We start from the raw sequence: 26325 nt of genomic DNA on the forward strand, positions 1-26325 counted from the left end.
AAATCGCTGGTACAGATCAGAGTCCCTACATTATTTAATTATTTACAAAGCACTGGGTAGTATCTTGGGACCTAGCTTGGCCCAGTGAATAGGGCAAAGGTGACGGGAATGAGTTAAACCTAGGATTTCACATGAACTCTGCCATGAAACCTTAGCCAAGTTACTGAATCATGGAACTGTGTGACCTTGGCCAAGTTACTGTATCAGATTGAACTCAGCTTTATCTCCTGTAAAGTAGCTGTTTTGAAGATTAGTAGTGACTTTTATAAAGTGCCTGGAAGTAAAGCCTCATATATAGTAGGTGCTCAATAAACTCAAGTCTCACATAGGGCACTACACACAGTACACAATGATTTTAGTAAATTGAATTGATTAAAAGGAGATTAAGTGTTGGTATTATATGGCCTTTTTCCTGGAGTGCACAATTGAAATTGAAAGGACATATTTCTTGCTGCTAAGAATACAGTTCTTACTTCCTCAAGAGACTAGGACAGGCAAAACATTAGCAAGAAATGTCTACATGGTATTCCTTTATGGAGAAGTCTATACTGTACAATAAAAACGTCCTCTGTCTTATAAATCACTGTTGTCACAAAATATCTATCCAATGTTTATGGCCTTTAAAAAAAACTGTAGTGACCTTGTCAGGGTAGTTAATAGATGATTTTAACCAAGTTGATTAAAATTGTTTTCGGTAATAACTAGGATTTCAAAGGAAGAGGAACCAAGGAGGAAAAAAAACAGGTAATAGTTGTTGTTTCTCAATGCAGTTCAGGAAACACCAGTGCGTCCATCAAAACATGATGCGTGGAAGAAATTCTGAGGCACCAGTTCAAAGTAAAAGCTTAGTATTTTATAGTTTCTTTTTTTCAGAATTCAAGTATGCATTAGGTACAAATTTTATATTTTCTGTAATTTTTATGTTTTTTAAATCAATAGTTAATGATATTTTCTTACCATAACCCCTCTTTGATTATCTAACAGCATTGTTTCTAACAATGAAGCAATTTGTAGGGATGTATCCCTTCCTCTCAGTCAACATATAGAAAACATCACATTACACATTAAAACTGCTGTGCAATGAAAAGACATTCAACATCTTTAGTCATTAGGGACATAAAAATTAAATGCAAATCAAAACCACAATGACATACATTTGTGTGTGTGTATCTATATTTTAGAATAAATATACCAAGTAGTCTTGGCAAGGATATGGAGAAACTGGAACTCTGACAGATTGCTTGTGGGAATGTAAATGGTATAACCACTAGGGAAATGTCTAGCTGATTCTTATGAAGTTAAACATACTCCTACCATAGGACCCAGTCATTCTGCTCTTGGTATTTACCTAAGAGAAATTAAATGTATATCTGTATAAAGGCTTGTATGTGAACGTTCAGAAGCTTTACTTGTAAGAGCTAAAAAATGGAAGCAATACAATGTCTATCAATATATGAACAGATAAATTGTGGTATATCCACACAATGAATATTACTCAACATAAAAAAGAATTAACTATTGACCCATGCCAGCAAATATATGAATCTCAATTACGCAGTGAAACAAGCCAGATTATTAAAAAAAAAAAAGGGTACATAACATATGATTCCATTTATAATATTCTAGAACACGCAAATTAATTCATAGTACTGCCTGTGGATCAGTGGTTGCCTGGAGATGAAATGGGGGACAGGGAGAAGCAGGATTAAAATGAGGCACAAGCAGCCCTGGCCTGGTGGCTCAGTTGGTTGGAGTGTCTCCTATAAACTGAAAGGTTGCAGGTTCAATTCCCTGTCAGGGTGGGCACTGAAGGCAACCAATCAGTCTCTCTCTTCCTCTCTCTCTCAAAATCAGTAAAACAGATCCTGGGGTAAGGATAAAAAAAATGAGACACAAGCAAACTTTTGGAAGTGATGGATATGTTCATTACCTTGATTGTGTTGATGGCTTCACACATATATATCAAAACTTATCGAATTGTATACTTTCAATATGTGCTATTTATTGTATGTCAATTATACCTCCATAAGGCTGTTTGAAAAAAACAAAACACACTGTGTCAAGTTTCATAAAAATGGAGACAACTCTGACCCTCTACCATTAGATTGGATAGATCAAGTGCCCGCTTTATCTGTGGCATTCACCACTTCTTGCATATGGGTTTTTGTAATCTTTTTTTTACTGGACCACAAGGACTTTAAGAGTAGAATTCATTTTGGTTTTCCCCCAGCATGATACCCCTCATCAGGTGTTGTTTTTTAAATGAATAAATTGCCTGGAAAATTTCTGGCAAAACATTTCTATCCAAATTCCCTAATTAATCCTTGTCATCTTTTTTAATTTATTTTTTGTTACTCCTCACCAGAGGATGGTTTTTCCATTGATTTTAGAGAGAGTGGAAGGGAGGTGAGAGAGAGACACCAATTAGTTGCCTCCTGCACATACCCCCATCATGGTGCGGGGATCGAACCTACAATCCAGGTAGGTGCCCTTGACCGGGAATTGAACCGGTGGCCCTTCGGTGCTCAGGCCGATGTTCTACCACTGAGCCATGTCAGTCAGAGCAACTTTTGCCATTTTTTAAAGTATCCATGGGAGGCAGCAAATCTTCATGCTTAAGAACTTTAAAGCCAGAGTGGCCTGCTCAGCTGCTTACTCACTGCTTGACCGTACATAAAATTAGCTAACCTCTCCAAGCTTCAGTTTCCTCATTCTAAAAGCATAATAATATACTTACGACATTGGCTTTCTGAGAAGATTAAATGAAATAATCCATATAAAGTGCATGGCTCATAGTCAAAACTCAATTTTAAAAAGGCAAGTGAATTAATACACATACCATCACAAACTTTTGACAGTTTATGAAGCCCAAAGACTGAAATATTTTATTTTCCATCAGGAGAATGAAAATGTGATGAACGGTTACCTGAATCTTATGAGAACTCTAAACCGGCATTCAAGTTACTTGTATCTTAGGCCTTTTAGAAGCATACAGCTAGAGGACTTTAATTATTGGGAGAAGTGCAAAGGTTACAACAGCTTATGGTCTTGTCAGTACATTTTATACCTTGTTCTTAGACCTCGTCGTTAAAGTGGAAAGATAAAAACCCTGCCATTAGGTAGAGAGGCTGAAGTTCTAAGTGACACATTTAGTTTCTCCCTGCGCTTTGCTTTGAGGTTCTTAAATGTAGAAACCTGTTCTCATGTGTGTTTGCAAGTTTCTATCTAGTGAAAAATACTTTATCATTCTGTCCACGGGGAATTAATTAAACAGAATGTGGAAAAATGTAATCTTCAGGGAGCTTGGCTGTGAGTACGCTCAGTAAATACTGCACAGACAAGGGACTCTACAGAGCCCTAACCTAGAATGGACTGGCCTGGGTTTTAGAACCAGCCAGTTTCAGATCATAATTTTTTTGAGCTTTGAGCAACTCAATTGTTTTGTAGCCTTCTGATTTATAATATTGGGCCTAGTCACATCTCCATTATTGAAAGACATGCAAGGGTTACAATAGTTTACAGTCTTGTGGGGATTTTTGAAATAACATACATGAAATAATTATCATCATTAATAAATTGGGTCATTAATCTCCAAAACTAAGGCTCTGACATGTAAATAAAATTTACACCTGACCCTTTAGGTGTGGCCCAGTACTAGATCTGCCTTCAACAGTCCAAGTCAATTTGTTGTATGGTAAGAACATAATATTAGGGGTCAGGAAATATTATTCTGCTCCTGGCTCTACCAATAGCTAGTTCTGTGATCATTAGTAACCACTTTGCCCCTCAGTTTCCTCCAATATAAAAGAAGAGAGTTGGACTAGATCAGGGAGGGAAAAGACCTGCTGTGTGCCACCACTCCTGTCATTCTGTGGCCATGGCAGACATTGTGCATCAATCACTGAATATTTTCTACCAAATCAGGAAGCTGCATCTGAATTCTTCTCAGCAAAGCAATGTAGGCAGCCAGTACCAAATCAACTGGAGTTGGCAAAGTAAAACCCACTTGCCATCTTTGAGCAAGAAGATCTCTCAGGGTTGTTTTAATTTTAATATTCCTCAAAAGCCAAAATGAGAGTCCATGGTATAGCAAATGCTGGAAGACAAATATCTTGGCAAATATTACTTATCTTTTTCACATTCCAGCTTCCTAGAGTGTTAAAGGCTTTGTCTGCAAGGCCTGTCTGTCCATGGGGATGCTCTGTTCTTCCATCAGTGCATCTCATTCTTTGCCCAAAATGAAAAGAATTTAACTAATTGTCCCCCCTAATTCTAAAAATGCGTACTGTAAAACTTTGAACAATGCAGAAAAATACAAAGAGGGAAGTGAATATTGTCTGATATTTGATGCCCATTATTAATATTTGGTAACTGGCTTTGCAGACATAGCTCTAGGCATAAGGGTTTTCTATTCTATTTATTTTCCCCATGCAGCAGTGTTATGTATGGGCAACTTTGCATATCACTCTGAAGCTGCAGTTCTTAGTTTCTGCTCAATGTATTCACAAAATTCCATCTTTGTCTGGGGACTACTATTCTGCTGAGGGAAGCTTTGCAAATATAACAGCAGATTGAAAGGGCAAAGGATTTTTAGACCCTTATCAGAACCACACTTAAAGATATGGTCAAATTCTCCACGCTCCACTCTGGTAGATAGAGAATGGAAAGATTTGCAAAGCTTGTAATTAAAATTCAGTTTGAAAATGACATGGATCCAGTACCTTGGGAAAAAGCTGGTATTCTTTCAATAACCCCCCTATACCCAACCCCCAGATTTTTTTCTTCTTATTATAAAAGTAATATATGTTATTTAGGAAAATGCAGATAGGTAAAATGAGAAAAATAAAAGTATCACTAATCAGAATAATTATGGTTAACATTTTGAGCATATATGTTCAGTCTTTTTTTTCCTGTGCGTATATATTTATATATGTATCACCATATATAATTCAAAAGCACTCTTTTAAACTTCTGGGTTTTTCTCCTTATGCACTGCACTGCGGTTCCTATAGAGCACTGTTTGTATTATGAGCAGGAAACGACAAGTTTAAACTGGTTTTGGAGATTTAAAGCTCTTTGTATCAGTAGTTTGCATAGTGAGGTATGCACACCAAGGAACCAAGGTTATGGGTGTGTTTTGAAATTAATACACCAATTATTTTGAACACTGTGGTACCAGAGTTCAGCTTATCCACTGGGCATGCTGCTCCTGAAGTTCAAATTCCCTCAGCAGATATTCAGAAAGTATCTTACATAACTGGTATAAATAAGGTCATGTCAGGTCCAGAATTTTTGTATGCATTTAACCTCCATTTACTTGATTGATGAAATGTCTGAGTTCCTTAAATGCCTTTGATAAGGAGAATATGTCACCATCACTTATCTAATGGTATGATACTGATGCATGCTGTAATGAGGTAATTTACCTTGTAGGTAGCAACAAGCATATATTATAGGGAAGATAACTTCCTTATTCATAGGGAAGTCAGTTTGCTTCTAAGGGTTTGAGACTCTATTAAATTGTAAGGTACCATCCCTATATGTGCTCCCAAAGATGGTTAACAAACAAAAAGCAGCCAGGAGAAAACTTGCCCTTGATATTCAATATGTGCTGTTTTGGTTATCTATTGATAATGAACATAATGCCATTTTGGTTAGCCACACCAAAACTTAGTGGCTAAAAACAATTTAGCATAATCTCTCTCACCTCTTTATTCTGACTAGGCTCGGCCAGGCAGGCTTCTGCTGGTCTTGTTGGAATTGTCATATGTGGTCAGATAGCAGCTGGGGCTGGAGTCCCCTGGGGCATGACTAGGTGGGCTGGGAGGGCCAAGATGGTTTCTTCACTCACACGTCTGGTGACTTTGTTCACATAGCTTCTCTCTCCACTTGGAGTCTCATCCCCCAGGGCTTCTCTCCATGGCCTCTCTTCCCATGAAGATTTTAGACTTCTTACATGATGGCTGACTTCTAAGAGTGTAAAATTAAAAGCAGTCAGACCTTTTTAAGGGAGAGGCCTGACATCATGTCACTTCCAGTCTCCATCCATAAGTTAAAGCAAGTTACCTGCTGCCCTTGATTCAATGTCAGGGAACTACATGATATTACGGGGCGTGGGGGAGTGATTCATTGGGTGCCATCTTTAAACACTAGCTACCTGATGTGCTCCAACTGTAAACTAGACAAATTTAGAACTTTAACCATAATTCCAACAGAGTCTGGATATTTTCTGGCTCAAAGATAGAGTACAATTAAGGGGAAATGAAAAGAGGAAAGAAACCTCAAGGTGATAAAGGATTTTGAAACAGTAGGTACTTTCTTGGGCCTTGCAAACTTGGCAGCTTAGATCACAAAGAAGGTGAAATAAATGGGTGACTGCATTACCATTATCCAAACTCTGAGTGCTCAGAAGGCTTACTTGATAATGCTTATTTAAACTCTAGAGCAAATATTACAGTTCTGACACATTTCAAGCATATAAGGAGGGTTTCTTTTCAAAGACAGCAAAGAATTCAGACATCAATGGAAATGTAGAAGGGTTAGTAGAATGTGAAACCAATTAGGGGGAAAAATAAAATAGTAGCTAGGAGAGCCTGGCAGTAAAAAGAACTCCCATGGCACCAGGACAGGAGAGAAAAACCAGCATTACCTTTCCTGTTTCTCTGGAGCTTCTCAACGTGTAGTTGCTGTGCCCTCACAGCACAGTGTGTAAGTTTAGAGGGCAAGGCCTAAGGTCTCACACGGAGACAGTCTCATTTCAGTGTGTACCAAGACTGGAAATCTGCTTGACATGAGCAGTTTGAGACCAGGGTTCCCTCTTTTGTGTGTGTGCTGAACCACCATTCAATGCAAAATAGCTTTTCCTTAGTGTTTATGTTTCTTAAACATGTTCAGACTCTTCTGATATTGTTCTACTCCCTTTGAAAATATGTACTCTGCAGGTGCCTGAAATAATACACTCTCAGCAATTGCAGTTTTGTAAGAGTAATTTCATTCAGTCTAAACTCAATGGAAATTGGTTGCTTAACAAGGAAATACCAAACACTTTATAAACTCCTTGAGGGGAGCAGCAATGTCATATATGACTTTGGTATCTCCTACCTCCTAGGCTCATTGTCTACCTTCTGGGATGTAGTAGTTTTAATAAGTAACTCGAATTGTTGACAATATATTCTTTGCCCTTCTTTGAGGCAGAAATGTCATTTCATTATGTCTCTGCAAGTATGATGTCAGGTTCATTGTAAATAATTTCTCCTAAGGCTTCTTTTTCAGTGTGCAGATCATTTTACAGGCTTTTCACATAACAGCTGAAAGGGTTTAAGTTGAAGAAGCTTGCTTCAATTACAAGCGATTAATTTAGGCTTGACTTACCTCAAGGAATATTTGAACATATAAATTTACAGATAAATCCTGGGAGTGTTCAAATTATGCAACCAAAAGAAAGTAAGTTCTTTGGGTGTTGACCTGCTAGAGTCAGGTGTGTGTGTGTGGGGGGGGCGTTGAATGAAATAATAAAACCACTGCTGGCACTACACCTGGTTTTACATAATATCAAGGAGCTAGAAACTGAAAACCAGGCTTGTTAATTCAGAAGAGAAAAAAACACACCCACAAATTTATTCTTTTTAAAATCTTTCAGATGTCACAATAACCCTGTTTCCAAGAACTTGGGAGTTTTCTGTGGGCAATGATTAATTTTTAAGTGTTTTTCATGTAAAACGTAGTGTATATTCATTTTAGATTGACAACATACTCAAACAGGGAGATAAAAATCATTCATGATCCCACAACTATACTTGGTGAACAATTCCATTTTTTCCTAGGCACATGTTGTTACATGGTGGATCCGTACTACACAAACTATTTTATGACTGGTTTTTTCCATTTTCATTTTTAAAATTATATAGTGAGTACGTACAAAGAAACTCGGAGGATTATGGCGTGTCGTAGGTGCGCACCGCGTTCAAGGGCGCCCCCCGAGGTAGGGCGTGCGCGCCCGGGTGGGGAACGGAAGGTCGCGGCGGGCAGTCCCGCCTGGTCTCCGACCGACACTTCCTCTGCCCTTGGCGCCCGGAGCCGCGCCAGACGGCGAGCGCGTGGGAGTACGCGGAGGGCGCTCCGGCGACTGAGCCGCGCGGCCCACGCTTCCCCTGGGCAAGTCCCGCCGGCCCCAGCCCGGAGGGGACGGAGGGCGAGGGGGCAGCTCGCGGCGCGCGCAGCCGGTGCGGGCCGGCGCCGCTCTCGGGCGGTGGGGCGAGATAAAGCGGGCGAGGTTCCGCGGCTCCACTTCAGGGAGGCGCCGCTGCGATACCAGCGCCGGCGCCCGGTGGGCAGCCGTGTTTGTTCCAACTGTTTAAACTGCTTCACAGCGCCTGAGCCCGAGACCTTCGGCAAACAACTCCTAATCTCTCGGGCGGAGAGCGTTCGTCTCATTGGCGAGAGGGCGGCTCGAGCGCGGGAGCCTAGTGGCTCACGCGGCCCTCCTCCCGGCCCCGCGGCCGCCCACTGGGACCCCGGCCCGGGGCCCTTTCCCACTCCCGGCCCGCGAGCTCCTTGCGTCAGCCGGGCGGGGGTGGGGGATTTTCGGAAGCCCTGCCGGCGCGGCCAGTCGGGCTAGGAAAGGCCGGGGCTCTTGCCCCGCCCTTGGGGGGCGGGAGGCGTGGCGCGGCTGGAGCCCGGCGGGCGACTAGGGCCTCGCAGCCGAGGAGCGAGTGCCCCGGAGCCCGCGGGAGCTGCCGTCGTCAGTGCGGCCTGGTGCGCGCCGCGCCTAGCCGGCCGGGACAGGACAGCCGTCGGGGAGCCTCAGAGCACGGGTCCCAGCTCAGCATGATGGACTTGGAGCTGCCGCCGCCGGGGCTGCCGTCCCAGCAGGTGCTGCCCCCTCGGCCCCACAGTTGTACCAGGATGGGGGCGTGGGCGCGGGGGAGCCGCGGGCCGGGAGCGACGGCAGCCACCGGCGTCTCCTCCCGTCTGTGGCCGGAGCCTGGGCTGCAGTGGCCGCGCACTAGGGTCGCAGCGTCTGCCCCGGGCCGGGGCGGGAGAGCGGGGACCCAAGGGGCCGCGAGGGAAGTTGGGGGCGCCGCTGGGTGGACCCACCGACCAGGTGCCCGCCGCCCCAGAAGGCGAGTGGGTGGGGGTTTGGGGGACATGCCTGCGCGCGTGGGGCGAGTGAGGCGTCTCTCGTTGCGCCCCCGGCCGCGGGGTTGGGACGCCGGAGCCCCAGCCGGGCCCCCAAGTTTGAGCGGCCCCATGGCAGCTGGGCAGGAGGGGGCGGACGCTGGCGGTCTGAGCCGGCGCGGCCCGGCACTTCCGGGGCTGCGCCGCTCCCCCGCCTGGGAGCCGGCAAAAATGTGCCTAGTCACGGGGCCGCTCTTGGGGGAGCTGAGGTCTCCTGGCTGGGACCCGGAGCCCCTTCTCTGCCGCCGCTGTCCCCGGCCCCACAATTCGCGAGCATTAGCGTAGTTTGCTCACCCCGCTGGGCCTGTTAGAGATACTAGATTCCTGTGCCCGATACTGCAAAAGAAAGGCCAGTATTCAGTACATCAGAGTCTGGCGTAGGGAAAGGTTTATTGCTCAAGAAGGTCTAGCTTGAGAAGATGGGAGAACTAGTTTTCAGGTCCATTCAGACGTCTTTTACTGTCAAGAGTAGGGTGGAGGGGCGAGGCAAGAGCTAAGGGTGGGGGGTGGGGGTGTAAACAGGCGTCCAAAGGTGCCCTAGGAAGAGCACGACATTTCTAAATATCTTTTTTCTGGTGGACCCCTGCCAGTTAATCTGAGTCTGGTTCTGGAATCATCTGTACATATTTCCCCGCCTTTTCTGCTGATAAAGGGAAGGGGTTCCTTGAGTAGAACTCCTCTAATTATCAAAACTATATGGCAGGAGCAATTCGCCTGAAGGCCACCAGAGAGAGTGGAAGCTTTTCGCTCAGTTACAGGCCGTCCAAGGGTGCTCCTTTGCCCGTCCACGGGGTCGGTCTCTTAGGCAGCCTGGCCAGAAAACGCAGACCCCAGGTAGGGGACGAGGAGGTCCCCAAGTGCCCAGTGGGATAGTATGCCACGACGTGCGGCTGCTACACCAGGCCTCGCACAGCGGGAAAGTTTCAACCTGGTCGGATCCCAACTCGTGGGGAAGAGCGGGCGGGGCAGGGACTCGGGTTGGAGTAGCCGCGCCCCAGCGTCTCCATCCTCTCACTGTCCCTCCTAGTGGCGCTCGCCCCGTGCGTGGCCTCGGCCTCCTTGACCGTGGCCGGTTGGCTGTCACGGCAGCCCTCAGTTGGCCCTTTCCTGCCTTAAAGCTTGCAAACCTTGCCGCGCTGGAGCCAAGGGACAAGTTGGAGCTGTTGATCTGTTGCGCAATTGTTATTTTTCCCCACGGCGGCTTTGTCTTTGGATTTAGCGTTTCAGAATTGCAATTCCAAAATGTATAAGGCAGGATATTCTGTTTTGTGCTGTCAAGGGTAAGAGTTGCGAGAGTAGATTAGAATTTCTGTTGCTTTTAGGCTTTCCTATATTATTTCTCCCTTGGGTGTTTTATGTAGTTTTCCTTTTCTCTGAGAATTTGCCTAAATTTCTTAGCATGCTGCCTCTTTTGATGGGACACCGATGTTCAATAATGCTTTTCTCTAAAGTTCTGTAAATTGTTAAAAAAGTGAAAATAAGTTTCTCTTTATACTTTGTAGGGACTTTTAAGAAGTAGATATTTATATTTCCTTTTTTTTTTTTTTTTTAATTGGGTTCTTAGGAAAAAAATATTTGGTTCAGGGAAAGGTGTAACTTAATAAGTACAGCAAATACCTAATGTTTTAGACTGATCCTGAATATCTAAAGTGAGGTTTTAAGTTATTGACAATGTATTGTGCTTTTTTTCTTTGAAACTGTTTGTCTTGAACTTTCCCCCGGTAATAATTGGGATTGTATTCCCCTGGTTCCCACTGGTATGAAGTATGCTTTCAGACTTAGCTGCTGTTCAGGAGTAATCTGTATGGCCACATATACAGTTATCTGTATGACAAAGGGATATATGATGCTAATGGACTTTAGTTTTCCTAAATTCAGGAATTGTGGTCTAGAACTCTCCATTTTTAAATTTTTCTCTTTACTGTGTAATTTAACGTTTTATATACAGACATGCATAAAGCTTATATACTGCTTTCTCATTTAAATGTGAAATTTCTAGTTACGTATGATAACTCCTTCATCTTTGTAATCAGACATCAGTTAGCTTATTTGAAGACTATAAAAAAAGAAAATGGATTAAAATTAGAATCAATTTCATGCCTATAACTGATTCATATTAAATCATTGTAGTCCAGAAAGATTTGAAGAGTCAAAGTGGATTCTGACCTTTTGTCAAACTCCAGGTATGATGTGGTATTAGGGTATGGTTTTTCACCCTCTGTGCAAAGGAGGTGTTGATGAACAGGTCGGTAAGGAGAGCTTTAGATTCTTTATCTCCAGTAGGTGGAAGGAACCATCCGTTATTCTTTCCAAGGGTGTCTTGGAGAGATAAAAGTACTGTTGTGTGTGAGGGATGAAATTGATCTTGGACTAGACCGATAAGATTATTTTTAAAAGAAAAATAGGACAGGCCTCTCATCTCCTGAATGAATGTTAATCACAGAACAACTTGACTTTTTAGATGTGAAAAATCTCTTGACAGATTGTGGAAGTGGCCTGTAGGAACAAGTACACAACTCACATCAGTCTTCTCTGCATTTAGAATAACTTGGGCCATTTTGGAATCTTTCTTTTTTGACTTGGGTTTTTATAAACAATGCTGGGGGAAACAAACACCTTGTCTGTGTTTAGGATTACTAGGAAGGGTTGGAAGCCAAATACGTTATTTTTTGTAATATTTTTTATTTAGGATGAATTATACTTAAAGAACTGCATGAGATAAAGAAGCGCTCTGTAAACTATAAGCACTTTCCCCCCCCTGGGAATTTCTTCTCTATTGGCTGAACGCATTTATTTAAAGGGGCTTTTGCATAAACAGCATTTCCTTTTTAATTTTTCCTTTATCTGGGGTTAACTGTTCAGTGTAAACTAGGATGCAGGAAGAATTTGCCACTAAGATGATAATAGATGTGTTATTGGCCACTTCCTTTCATGCCAGGCAGTGTGATAATTGCTTCATATGCATAATTTCACCGTAACCCCATAGGAAATACTATTATCTCCAGTTCCCAGATGAGAAAAGAGGCATAGAGTGGCCAAGAATTCTGCTTAAAAGTGACCCAAACTATTGAGCAGTGCAGGTGGGATTCAAATCTAAGTAGTCTGACTCCCATAGCTCTTAATCATGACTTCCAAACTGGACCAGCACTAGTTAAGCTTTGAACAGGAGGAAAAGCTTACATTTTAAGAAAAACTGGGGAAACAAGAGGCAGGAATTAAAGACGTTAACCTTTTCCACTTACTGAGAAATTCAGTAACTGTGTATGTGAGGGGGAAGGTGGACCTTTTTCCATACAGTGAGAATAAATAAATCTGTCAATGGATTTATCACATGGGGGCCTTTTAAGGAAAACACAGAGTAGGGGTTTTAATTTAATATAATAATAGTTTTTAAAATTTCTGGGATTTCAGCATTGTCCGAGATTCTGCCTCATATTTTTCAGGACAGTTTTCCTTTTTCTTAATGAAATCTCTTAGCTACTGGAGTCTTTGTTCACCTTTGTTTGCCTTGTTAGTTAGAACATTCTTCTGTTCCATTGGCTCTTTCCCTTTTGAAGGAGTGGTCCAAAGTAAGTTTGGTAGTAAAGATGTATATGTGGTGAAGAGTGGGACAGACAGGATTAAACCAGGTTGAAGGAAAGTGGGAGGAATGGAAAGAATTTGAACTGAAAATAGCTGGTAGAATTAAACACTAACCTCGTGTTTTAGCATTTACGAATCGAAGCTTACTTGGAATTTTGAGAATAGTACATTTCAAAATTAAATACTTTATTTCTTAGTCCTTAGTAAGTTGAACAGATTGTTTTGAGAATTATTGTCTTATTTGTCAGAGTTAAGGATACTGCAGGAGTTTTAGTATCCAATGGGTGATTTGCCTAAAAGTTGGTCTGAGTAAACCCAGGGTGTTTAAATGCCTGGCCTAATCACTTACAAAAGTTTGTTGAAAAATCTGTTGCATACCAGGGTATAGGAGAACAAGTTTACTAAAAGTAATATTTAACCTCCTTTCTTCATCTATAGCTGTGTGTTTAAGTTTACCGTAAAATGGAGAATAGAGTTTATATTTTGATAATATGATTTCTAGGAGTTATTCAGATTTCATTGCTACCTGCTTTTAAATATGCTCCAACAAACATTTATTAAAAGGGCTCTAGCCCTGGCCGCTGTGGTTCAGTTGGTTGGGCATCTTCCTGTCACAGAAAGGTTGCTGGTTCGATCCCCAGTCAGGGCACATACTAGGGTTGTGGGCTCGATCCCCAGTAGGGGGTAGGAGGCAGCGGGTCCATGTTATGCTCTCATATGGATGTTTCTCTCTTCTTCCTTACTCTCTCTCTAAAAATCAGTAAACTATTAGAAAAAAATGGGGGGAGAGGCTCTAAGCTATAGGCCAAGGCTGCTTCAATTGATAATGGTATCTTCTCTGGAAATGAGCACAAAAATATGTTCAGCTGTATAATTCCTGAATGGTATTAGAAAAATACAAATGGTGTTAATACACCATTTCCCTTCTCCCCCTCAAAACAAAACAAGACTGCTAAACAAAATCCCACCCTTCCTAAAGTTGGCGTTTTCTCTGTGTCACCCTGCCACAATAAATGCTTAAAAACTATTAGTATTAGGAATTTTAGGAACTCTGAGGGTGGAGAGCACTTTTAACCAATTGTTTTTACAACACTTATTCTACAATACTCATTTGTCACAAAGCCTCATACATGAAAGTATTTTTGTGTATGAGAGTGTGTAAGTTTATTTGACCGAAACTCTGTTAATACTAAAGACAAATCCAGGACATAGGAAAGATTTAAAGCACCAAGTCTGCCTTTCAAAGGCCCTGCTGATAATTGACTCTTGAGAGTCATTATAATCCATCAACAGCCTGTATTCTGAAGGATTAAAAATATACATATAATTTTATTTGGCAATTCTAAACAGTCATTCTTCTCTCAACACGCTTGGAAATTGAGACTTTGGGGCCTGTGGTACCTGCAGCATACTGAGGAGATCCAAACTTTCTCTCTTTTTTTTTTTTTCCTCTTTCTAATTAGAAAAGAAAAATATCAGGTCATTTTGGCTTTGAAGCCTCCTTCTGAATTTAATAGTTTTTACTTTGTTTTAGACATTTCTCTTCATTGGGCTTTAAAAATCTCTGATGCTTGTCTTATCTGTGCATCCTTTTTTTCTCTTTCTACAACTAAATTGTAAGTTCCTCGAGAGCTAGGCATAGAATTTATGTTTCTCTTTTTTTAACAGCTTTATAAGATATAATTAAAATACAGTTCCCCCCGCTTATAGTGGACAGTTCAATGATTTAGTATATTCAGAGTTGTAGAGCCATCACCACAGTCAAGTTTAGAACATTTTCATTATCCTAAAAGGAATCTATATCCACTGCAGTCATTCCGCAATTCTCTTTCTTAGTCCTTGGTCACCACTGATCTGTATTCTATCTCTATGAAGTTGTCTGTTTTGGATATTTCATGTAAATGGAATCACAACATATGTGGTTTTGTGTGACTGGCTTCTTCCACTTAACATAATGCGCACAGGGTTTGACCATGTCGTAGTGTTTCCATTCCTTTTTGTTGCTGAATGCTGTTCCATTGTACGGATACACAAAATTTTACCCACTCATTAGTTGATGAATATTTGGGTGGTTTCTATTTTATATATTTTTTTATTGCCTATAGCAGTGGTTTGCTGTTTATTATAATCACCATCAGTATTTTAAAATACTGCTGCTCACACCATAGCCCTCACTAAATCAAAGTCTCTGGCGGTAGGACCCAGGCAACCGTATTTTTTCAAGCTTCTGAAGGGATTTCAATGTGCAGTCAGGTTTGAGAACCAGTGCCCTAGAGAGCCTAGCTCAGTGCTTTGTAGCCATTGATATTTAAATTTTTAAAAATAGGTTAGATTTTAGAAAGAGAGGAAAGAAGGAGAGAGAAACACCCATGTGAAAGCATTACATTGATTAACATTGATTGGCTGCCTCCTGCATGCTTCCTACTGGGAATCAACTTGGCAATCCAGGCTTGTGCCCTGATCGGGAATGGAACCAGCAACCTCTTGGTGCACCAGAGAATGCCCAGCCAACTGAGCCACACCTGTCAGGGCAGCCACTGATATTTATATAGTGACTTAGAAAATGTGGTTAGGATGTCTTACTGAAATCATAAAAGGAAGTGTTTTTATATTTGTTCACTGACCTTCACAGCCTTAAGATCAACACCTAAGTCTGAGAACTGTGTTTAAGGTGCCTGGTGAATGAAATTCAGTAAATGCAACTTGAGCTCTTTAATCCCTCGTGGAAATTTGGATGATAACTTTTTTATCAAAGGTTTTCCCCAAGTGGTTCAGAGTTTTTTCATGTTTTGTCAGGAATGTTGCCTGTGATAACCTGCAGTCTAGGTAATTTGGGAATAGCATAGAAAAGACAGTGAGGACAGGTGCTTGGGATAGTTGTAGAGCCTGGAGGCCCAGATGAACTTAATCTTACCCTAGGGAGCTCTGTGCTCTGTATTCTTGAAACTCATAAAAAAAAAAAAAAAAATTAAATCTACAAGGCATCTTTTAGCAGCTCAATTTTTTGATTCTCTGTATCTGCTTGGTAAAGGCGACTTTATATTCTGACCACGATGGCTACCATATGTACTTAACCTGAATGGCTTTCTGGTTTACATATTTGGAAATGGGGGGCTAACTTCTGAGTTGTTTTTGAGAGAGAAGGAGAGGGAGGGAGTGGGGAGAGGGGGAATGAGGGAGAGAGAGAGATGAAGATGGACAGCACAGCAGTCCCATTAGAGAGACTTGAGGGTGTGGTTCTAGGCCTTCTGGAGCTGGCTTAGTCCCACCTTGCAGACAGGGTGGGAACAGGCCCAGAAGGGAGTGGCATCCTGTGCCAGCCAGCCAGACCTCTCTCCAGTGTTGCCAAGCAGAGCTTGTGCAGCCCAACTCCAGTTTTGCCCCCATTGGAGGGGTATATTTAGTCTCCCCAGGGAAGCTGCCTGCTTTTCTAACTAGTCATCACTTGTTTGGAATTCTTGTTAACCCATCCTCTCCTACTGCTTTAAGATTTAAAAAACAGTATTCTAGTCTTTCACTTGTTCTTACACATTTTGTGCTGAATGATGTACATGATTGGTGTTTACCTCAAAACAGAAGAATTTCAGGGTTAACATTTAGGCTCTATGCAATGCATACTTGTTTTTCCCTTTTTAAAGGCTTTATTTTATTATTTATTGATTTTAGAGAGAGAGGAAGGGAGAGAGAGAAAAACATCGATGTGAGAAAGAAACATTGATCGTCTGTCTCCGGCATGCGCCCTGACTAGGGGATTGAACCCGTAACTTGGGTGTGTGTCCTGACTGAGAATTGAATTCGCCATGTTCTGGTGTACGGGAGGGCGCTCCAACCAACTGAGCCACATCTGCCAGGGCTGTACTTGCATTTTAATGAATCATTTTTCTTATTAAATGCCCTTCCCTTTTTTGCTGGAATGTAACCAACATTCAGGGTGGTTTAGTACCATCTCTGCCCTCACCTTCCAAAGTCTGTGTGAGAAGCAGCGTTGACAATATTGACTGGGTATGTAGGTGGCCTACTGATGAAGAGTATGGAATTTTGCTTTACTCCAGACTTGACAATATTTTGTCTGCTCTGCTTCAGCATAACATTATAATATCACACATGGATGCACACAAAATTATAGTATCACACATGGACCCCAACTTATCCCCAGCCTAAGGGAGTAGAGTACAGGGGGAAATGATCATCATACTTTCTTTGCCTAGTGTAACGAGAGTAGGAACAGAGGTCTGACATGGAACTGTAATCCTTCAGGTGCTTGAGGGCTGACTAAGAACCTGTGCTTCTTGCTGGTTTGTTTTACAGTACTTGGGTCTTGCTGTTGTGTGTAGAGGGTGTTGAGGAACCATCAATTTTTTTGACCTAGCAAAAATAAGCTTTTCTTAATCATTAAAACCTTGGTAATGAAAACCACCAAAAAATAAAACGATTTTTTTTTTTTTTACTTGCAATAGGGGGGGGAAATGCAAGAAGTTGTTTTTGTTCTTGGCAATTCTCAGTGAAACATAATTAAAATCTACATTGAGAAATCAACCCAAAGGACAGGGCAGCTTTACTTTGTTCTAATTGGGTCCTCCCCTCAGCCCAGCCCATGTGCTCTTTTCTACTGGTTCCCAAGCTGATACCAGGCCAAGAATGAAAACTGTCCTCTGGGTTCTTTCCACTCCCCCAGAGACTCACCCTCTGCTAGAAACTTCTTTACCAGCTGCATGTTGGGGAGAATCCTTGCTGCAGTCATTGAGAGTGACGATGGTGATTCTGAAATGGGAGAGTCCAGGTTATATCTCACTTGGAAAATGGGTTCTGCAATGAAAAGAAGGACTGGGGAAAAGAAAATTAGCTCACAGGATTCCTTTTAATGAATCCAGGAGGAACGCAGCCTTTTGGACTCTTCCTGAATGCTAAAGAATAAGGGACTTCTTTACAAAAATTAATTAAGACAGTATCCCAGCCTCAAAGAGCTCATTCTATGTTTACTCAAAGAGGGGGCTGCTGGCACATGGGCTGGATGGACTTCTCTCTGGAGTGGAGTACAGTCCCACATTACAAGATACTTTGCAACAATCAGAAACTGGACCCATCCACCCCCATACAACGATTCCCAGTGGAATCATTGTGGTGCATTGACTTCTAGAGTATTACTGCTTGTTCTCAGGAAATCTTCCTTGGTTTTTGTGGAGAGGCCTACCATCTCCTCAGGTGACATCCTCCTCACACCTTGTATTCTAAACTAAAAGGGGGTAATGAGAGAGAGATCATAGCACTGATGAAGGCTCTAGAAACCAGAGGGACCATGTGCATTTCACTTACTCAGGTAGAGTAGTCTAGTTCCCTAACAAAGAGCAATGTTATTTAATGGTAGTTACCACGATTTACCATTTCTTGGGCCTCTAGCTGGGAAGAATTGGTCTGAAAAAGATAGACATTATTTTTAATTTTCAAGATGAAGTTAAAAATAATAAGCCATATCTCTTTGGGTCTTTACTGCCTTTTCTACTGGGTACTTTTTGAAGACATCTGAGAAGTGAGGTAAGAAAGTAGGGGAAGCTGTAGAATAGCTGAAAAGGTTGAGATGTAATCATTTGATGCTTTAGGACAAAAGTCTAGAATATGGGGGCAAAATGATGTTGCCCATTTCTTGGCCTTTTTCTGAGGGAAATAACTAGTGTTTTCTAAGAATATATACTTAATCAACATTTGTATTGATTGATTAATTGTTATATTATCCAAATTACAAAATTCTTTAATGGATATTTGGAGATACTATCATTTGTGTTCTCTCAAAAAATCAACTTTATTGTTAACTTGGAGTGTGCATTTATAGTTCTTAAGATGTAATAATTTGTTTTTAGTAGAGTACCCAAAGAATAATTTGAAGTATCATTACTGTGAATAAAATTAAATAATTTTTCTATGACTAATAGTTGGGTCATAAATGATATTAAACATACCTTTGTTACTTTGTTACTTAGAACTCTTTAACCCCAGATATCTTAGGTATACAATGAAAATACTATATTCTAGGCGTAAATGTACACTTATTCATTCCACAAATATTTATTAGGTATTTTCACCCCCTGGGGAACTATGAGGGCATGAAGTTATTTTACTCTTCCAAGATAATGCAGCAAATGTGTTGCCCTCCTTGAAGGACATTTGCTTTTCAAACTGCCCCTCATTAATCAATCCCTTTGCTCTTTGTACACCTGGATTATAGGTCATGCTTCATACCATAATGAGTATAAATTACATCTCTATCTCCTCTGCTTAAGGTACAGCTTCCTCTAGGATAGGGACTGTTTTTTACTCATATTTGTAACGCTGTCTGGCACCATGCTTGGTACTTAATTAATAGTAATTGCTCAATAAACATGAGAGTGAGTCTGTTACTATGCTATAGGAACTTGGTGTTTATATAAGCTCCTCTGTGATATATGACAGCTCCATGACAGTACAGGGGAGAGGTAGCGTTTTAACTAGACTCCTTTTTAAGGGTTACATTTGACTCACGCTTTAGTTGGAAGCTGAAGGGAAGATGCAGGCATGAGCTGGATGGATTGTCTGCATATTGGGTCGCTAGGGCTGAAGAGGTTAATTTGGGGTCTGTAGAGGACCTTCAAGTGCCTGTGTATGACTTTGCAAGTATGCAAGGCAGCTGGAAATCATGGGTTTTGGAAAGGGCAAAACACACGAGCTAGATGTGGACAACAAGCTGCTTTGGCCTGTGAATAAGGGGATGAACAGGTTGGAGGCAGAGATGGTGAGGGGCTCTTCTGTGGGTGAGTGTGAGTGCGGTGAGGTGGGCTGGCATTAGCCTGAGTATTGGGGAATCTGTAATTATAACTCTAAACTCTGCCTTTGTTAACTATTTAAAAGAATTTTTTTAATGTTTGGAGGGGAGATTTTGGCCCTGTGACGCAACCATGTGTGCTCAAGTTTGCATGCCCGTTGTCCTGGTGGTTTAACAGAAGCCCACTCGCCGGTGTACTATTCCCATTGGTGTCAGAAGGGGAGGGTGAGCCGGAAGCTGCTGCTCTGCTGTGAGGATTGTTGGCTTCAGGTGGCACAAGGGGTTTCTCTCTTTACATCCTTTTGTAAGATCGATGTACTCTTACCGTCTTCAGTCGTATCTGTCAGTCTCATCCTTGGCTGCTAGTCACAGTGATGGGCAAGAAAAAACAGACCGCATCCTCTCCTTTCCCTCCCATGGGCTTTGCTTGTGAGGACGGAGCTAGCAGAAGTGGGCACCTGACAGTGCTGGTGGTGGCAGCTGCTGGCAGCTGCCCTCTCAGGCTCTTCCCAAGGCTGGGCAGGGTGCTGAGTACTTTAACAGACTGGCTGTGTCCTGCACACTCCTTGCAGTGCCCTGTGAGATAAGGGGCACTGTCCCTGTTTTGTCCGCAGAGAACTTAGGCCTTGAGAGGTTAGGTTGATGGTTTTACAGTGGAGTGTGTCTCAGTTTCAGCCTCATTAAGATGAGGCTGGTATCTACATCAGAGCATTCCTAAATTAAGAAAAGAACTGGGCACAAGATGGCGTACATGGTACACGTTCAGCAAGTGGTGGCTATGATTATTATCATACTTATGTTTCTTATTTGTCAGGGATATTTGAATGTGTGGGAATCTAAGATGCTGCACTTGAAAATTACCTCCTTGCATTCTAGCCGTGTAACAGCATAAAATCCATGTCTCTTCTTGCTCTATAAACTTCTCACTCACCTGTGGGCTTTCATATGCATGTCCCTGGTCGCGTGAGAGGGCCTGATTGTTGTGGCAACTGAAGCTTCCTAAACAGAAAACCCATCCATAGCCAGGCCTTAACTGCCCTAGGACAGCAGAGGGCCATGTACTGCCCAGCTTCCCTGTCGGACCCTCCCCCTGCCTGCTGCATCCCCTGAACTTATGTGGATTGATAAGCCATCTCACTGAACTCCTCCTTCCCAGAAACACTCTTCACTTGTGGCAGAGCTTCTTGCTCTGGGGCTCTGGGCCTAGAAACGGAGCAGTGTCCACAGAAAGAGTTTGGGGAGTGGAAGTGTGTTAGTGGAAGGCTAAATCCAAACATGAACCCAGCTGACCCCTGTGGCCTTGTCTTCTTCCGAACTCCACACCCTTCTTTAGAAAAAGAAAAAAGGCAGAGTGGTGAAGGAAAAGAAACTTCTAAGACCCTCGGGGAGATGACACGGCTGAAAACTTTTTACACTTACCACACACACTCTCGTTGCCGTGCAGATGTCTGATTCACAAGCAAGTTAGGACCTCAGGTGGTTAGACTCAGAAGTGTGAAAATCAGATGCTTCTCATGTTCATTTGACATCTGCAATAGGAGTTGCATTTATTAATAGTATTAATACCTCACCCCTGAGTTGTCTTGTATTTTTATGAAGTATTCACATACTATTTTTCATAAAAGAAACACATTTGTGAGAACAGGTATCCTGCCTGGGGTTTCCCTTATAGTTACAGCACAGTGAGGTTAGATGGATAGGCCAAAGCTACCCCACGCAGCTGATTAACAGTGGAGCCCCAGCTGGCACCCTGCAGGTCTTCCTAAGCCAGTGTTCTTTGAGCAGCCTCCCTTAAAGAGGCCTAGGCTATTCTGAAGTAAGAGCCTGTGTTATTTGAGTACTTCTGTAATAGAAACCTGGGTTGGGTCTCGTTGTTATCCTTTACCTTTATTGGATGGAGGTCTTCAGACAAAATTACTTAATCTTTCCATCCTTCAGTGTCCTTGCTCCAAAAGGGTGATGATGATAATACTACCCACCTTACAGATTGGTATGAGCATAAACAGATACTGAATACACGTGCCTGGAGTAGTGTTGCGCACATAGAAAGTACACAGTAAGTGGTGGCCATTATTATAACTTAGATTGTGTCATACCCGTCTTTATTCTGGACTTAAAATATTGGCACTCGCCTGGCTGGGCGTGGCTCAGCGGTTGAGCGTCGACCTAGGATCCAGGCGATTGGGGTTCGATTCCCAGTCAGGGCACATGCCCGGGTTGTGGGCTCGATCAATGACTCTCTCATCATTGATGTTTCTGTCTCTCCCTCTCCTTTCCTCTCTCTGAAATCAATAAAGATATATTTAAAAAAAAAAAATTAAAAAAAAAATATATATGTTGGCACTGATTGTTCATTCTCAAGTCTTAATGTGAAGGCTCACCAAGTAACCATTGTTCTTACATACTTAGTGGGTTAATTGAAAAGATTTGCAACAAGGGAAAACTAGATTCTGTATTGATTTGAAGAGAATGTAGTATGATATATACACTAATTATAATTTCCTTTTTAAGAGGTCCAAATTGCCATGAGGCAATTGGCAACAGGTGGGCACTGTGCATTTTCAAATGTGCACATCTGAAAGCAGGTGAAATATCATTTCCAAACTCAGGGTTATTCATATCCTTAGTTGGGACAGATAATACTTTTCCATCACTAAGGCCCCTTATTTCTACCCAGTTTTCAGATGACCTTTGCAGTAATCATGGTATTGTGTGGCATCTGGACCATATCTTTGCTGAATAATGTCAGGATGATCCATTTAGTCATTTTGAGCCCTCTTAGTAGTTCAGATTCACACTATCACTTTCAGGCCATTGAGGTGGCTTTTTACAAATAATTGCTAAAAGTATAAATACTACCGTTTGGAAGGGTTAATGTTCCCAATGTATCCTCAGGAAGTAGTTCACAAAACAGAAGAGTTTGGTTCAATAGAATTCCCCACTAAGGAGTGTGGAGGGCTCACTCCTTAGGCTCCTGCAGAGCTGCACTGTCCAGCGACTTTGTCACTAGCCACTTGTCACTTTTGAGTGCTTGAAACAAACGGGCCAGTGCAACTGAGGAACTAAATTTTCTGAATTTAATGATTTTTGATTTAAATGTAAAAAGTTTAGGCCTGTTTTATGCTATTGTTTTCTTAGGAGTATAGCAAAATGGATTTAAAGGAAACAGCCACCAAGAGCTACAGTGAACTCCCTTAGAGTAAACCAGGATCTTACTTACATTTTGAGGAGTAGAGGAGGAAAGGGTGGCATTACAACTTACTAAATGGTGGTTTGATTTATGGGTTTGCTCATCAGATTTAGAGGATGGCTGATTCTGCTGCAACTGCTGCATCATGATGCAAGTGCAAGTGGTTTGTGTTCATAAAGCACTACAGATGTAAGGGCTGGTGTCTCCAAGGAGTTTCTCTCTCCAAGGAGACGTAGAACTATTTATTTCTTGAGTTGTACTTGGTCTTAGTTAGCCTTTGGATGCGTCAATTTGGAATGTGCATTTACTGGGTACGTGGCCTTGATCCCATGATTTGGAAGTTCTTAGAGCTCCACATTAATTTTGAGCCATTTTTGCTCTTTGTAGCAGAGATGATCTGCCTGAAGGGGCTTAGAACCAGGAGGCTCTTAGATTGTATTGAGCTTGGAGGTGGGAGAAGGAAAGTCTTCTACAGAAAAATGAGGGTCAAACATTGGTCATTTTCTCCAGGTAACAGTTTCATAGGCCGTTAATTTGGCTGCAGGATTGAATCCTATACAACAGTTTTGTAGAGGTCTATTTTCAAAGTAATTCCTAATAGTTCATGAATCTTTACTTAATAGAAATTGCAATAGGAAAGTCTAGTTTAAAATCTAATTTGTATTGGGTTGACCAGATGACCCCTCCTGGGTTCTGCTCAGTCAAATGAGACCCAGGGCTGGTTACCCATTTAGCATTTCTGGGCCTCGGGGTCCGCATTTATAAACCTGGGGTTTGGACTATGATCTCCAAGGTCACTCTCAGCTCTCCTTAGTCAGCTATGCATTGTAAATGTAATTTAATGGCCAACAAACATCTGTTCCTGAGAGACACATCCTTGGAAAGAGTGCCTCTTTAAGGAGGTGGTAAATAGGTCAGCCTGGCTGGACTTTTTCCGTGAAGTTTACCTCATCTGTTAGAAGGGCTGAGGTTGCTGATTTTGCCTGTTACGATTGAGTGTTTCACCTGTTGAGACTTTGCCCAACCTCTGTCTTATCTGTGTACGCCATGGCCTCTACGTTTCTTGCCCCGCCACTGTTCTCCAGCTCCAAAGGCACCAACCAAGCTTAGCTTGACTGGAGCAAGGCTGGGCATCAACTGGTGGTTAAAGAATGCTGTCCTCCAGCCAACTGACATTTCTGTATGTGCGGTTTATTCTCTTCGTTAGCCTTAATTTTATTGTTAAAAGTTAGTGGGAAGGGCCGATTTTGAAATGATTCTGGAAATAACATAGGAGACCTTTATGAACAGTTAATACGTATTTATTGACATGGGTACCATGGGTACCATGTACCAGTATGATGCAGGGTGTGAAGGACACATAAATTGGGAAAAGAGTGGGGCAAAGGGCACTCTCACACGTGGCTGGTGGGAGTGTAAAAGGTACAACCTCTGTGTAGAGCTATTTGGCAATACCTGTCTTAATTTAAAATGCATATACTCTTGACCCAGCAATTCCACTTCTACGTATTTATCCTACAGATATCCTTACACATTTATGAAATGATTTATGTACAGGATACTCATTATAGCATTATTAGTAATAGCAAAAGATTAGAAATGATGTAAAAGCCCAACAAGGGACTGATTACATAATTATATTATTAAATAATAATATTACAGTACATCTGTATAATGAAATACTGCTCGGCCATTAAAAATATTGGGACAACTCTATGCCCTGATGTAAAACAATCTCTGAAATATATTAAATAGGGAAGAGTACATGTGGAACACTGTGATTATGTGCTACTTTGTATGTATCTGTTTGTGTATTTAATAGAATATCTTCCTAGGAAAACACAAGAAACTGATGCCAGTGGGTGCCTTGGGGTAGGGTAACTGGGAGATTACTTTTGCAATTTTTAAATGTTCTACCACATACATGTCTTGTCTGTTTATGGAAGACATAGTCAGGAGTTTACAGTTTAGTCAGACCATTGTAAGAAAGCCCAGATAAGACATGTAAAGTATAAAATACTGGCTTTGTGGAAGGATTGATTTAAATGCTATGCTCTTGTGCAGGTATGTTGACCTGATTTACCCATGAGTCTTCAGGGCAGGCAGGTCTGAGTGTCAAGAGGGCAGCTTTCCAAGTCTCAGTATCCTGCCTGGGGAGAAGGTATTGGGGCTAAAGCAGTTTCTAGACCTTGTCCTGTTGTGTGAATATCAAGCAGCTGCACCACAGCATGGAAGAGCCTGCCAGGCTCAGAAGCAGTTTTGGGTCGAATCCTGGCTCTGCTAGGTGCTAGACATGTGATTTCGGACAGGGTTGCTCAGTGCCCAAAGGCTAAATGTGTTCATCCATAAAGATAAAGCACCTTCGCTCATGCTACTGCAGTGAGGCTCAAATGAGATAGGGGCTGCAGAGAACACTCCTGTAAACCATGCAAACATCAGCTGTGGTAGAAGCTGTTAGGTACCTGGAGACTGGCAAGCTGGAGCAAGGGATGCTAATTCAAAAATTAAAGTGAAACAAATACATATTTTTTCTCCTCTGCCAAGTAACTCGGCACGTGTTGTAAAAATAGAAAAGTAGACCAAAGGTAGTTTTGAAATCCTTGACCTCAGACCTTGGGCCAAGTCACTTTACCCTGTAGACCTGTTTCACGATTTGAAAAATGAAAGGGGCTGTCTATACGGATCCTCTGGTCCCTTCCAGTTATAGCATTCCGTGACAGTGTAGCATTAGCAGTAATTCCCACCTCGGCTGAGATGAGTCACACTGACGGAGGAAGTCTCTTTAGATAAGAGAATTTTCCTTGCACTGGAAATCTGAGCCTCTATGGGGAAAATATTCCCACCCCCAGGAGGGGAGACCAAGAATGCATAGAGTGGAGATGTATATTGTTTTCTGTTCTTTCTACCTCTGTAACCTCCTTTGCTCTCAGGTGTTAGCTAGCCCTAGACCTTTGGAAAACCAGGTTTAATGCTTGATTTACTGGGTAGGATGCTCATATAGTTGTGATTGGTATACTTTATGCCAGTTGTCACTACTATGTGAGGTCTGTGTAGTTTAGTGATGCCTTAGGCCCTACAGTTTCTCATCACATCTCAAAACTAAGATCAGAGACTGGTTTTTATTTTTGTGTCCCCAGCACCTAGCATAGTCCCTGGCACCTGAGAGGTGATTTCTGTGTATGTATTAGATGGGTAGATGGATTAATGATCCATTTAGGGTAGTATGTACACTAATCTTGTTGATCTTGACCACTACCTTTATTATAACTACCACCTTTCTGATAAAGTGGAGTTTTAGCCATTAGTTGCTTATTACTCCAAGAAATAGTTTATACTTTAGAAAGTTCACACTAAGAAAATTAGACACTTTGGGATATATTTTAACAGGATCTGCAGTTTTAAAAAAGGAAGCTACATATTTTAAATAGGCTGTCTATATATTACAGTATATAATACACATATCTAAAAATCATCACCAGCGTTCACCACCACAGCACACAAGCCTTTGGCAACAGCAACAAATAGCATATAGTACTTATTTGGCCCCAAGCCTGGATGACTGTCTTGTTTCTTACTTTTTAGA

The 26325-nt window shown here is 41.9% G+C and overlaps 1 protein-coding gene across 2 annotated transcripts in view; it reads left to right on the forward strand.

Annotated features, from left to right (window-relative positions):
• Nucleotides 1-8088: 8088 nt before the first annotated feature.
• NFE2L2 (NFE2 like bZIP transcription factor 2) overlaps nt 8089-26325 on the forward strand; it is a 31376-nt gene continuing 13139 nt past the window's right edge. The window contains exon 1 of one of the 2 annotated variants that reach the window (XM_081143242.1): nt 8089-8871. In XM_081143242.1, coding sequence (XP_080999368.1) covers nt 8827-8871 — 45 coding nt within the window. In that variant the 5' untranslated portion in view covers nt 8089-8826. Of the gene's footprint in view, nt 8872-10314; nt 10458-26325 lie in introns of those variants that run through there. The other variant, XM_081143243.1, reaches the window with a different exon arrangement.

The sequence above is a fragment of the Miniopterus schreibersii genome, assembly GCF_964146895.1.
Source record: "Miniopterus schreibersii genome assembly, chromosome: 7".
In the NCBI taxonomy this organism is placed as follows: Eukaryota; Metazoa; Chordata; class Mammalia; order Chiroptera; family Miniopteridae; genus Miniopterus; species Miniopterus schreibersii.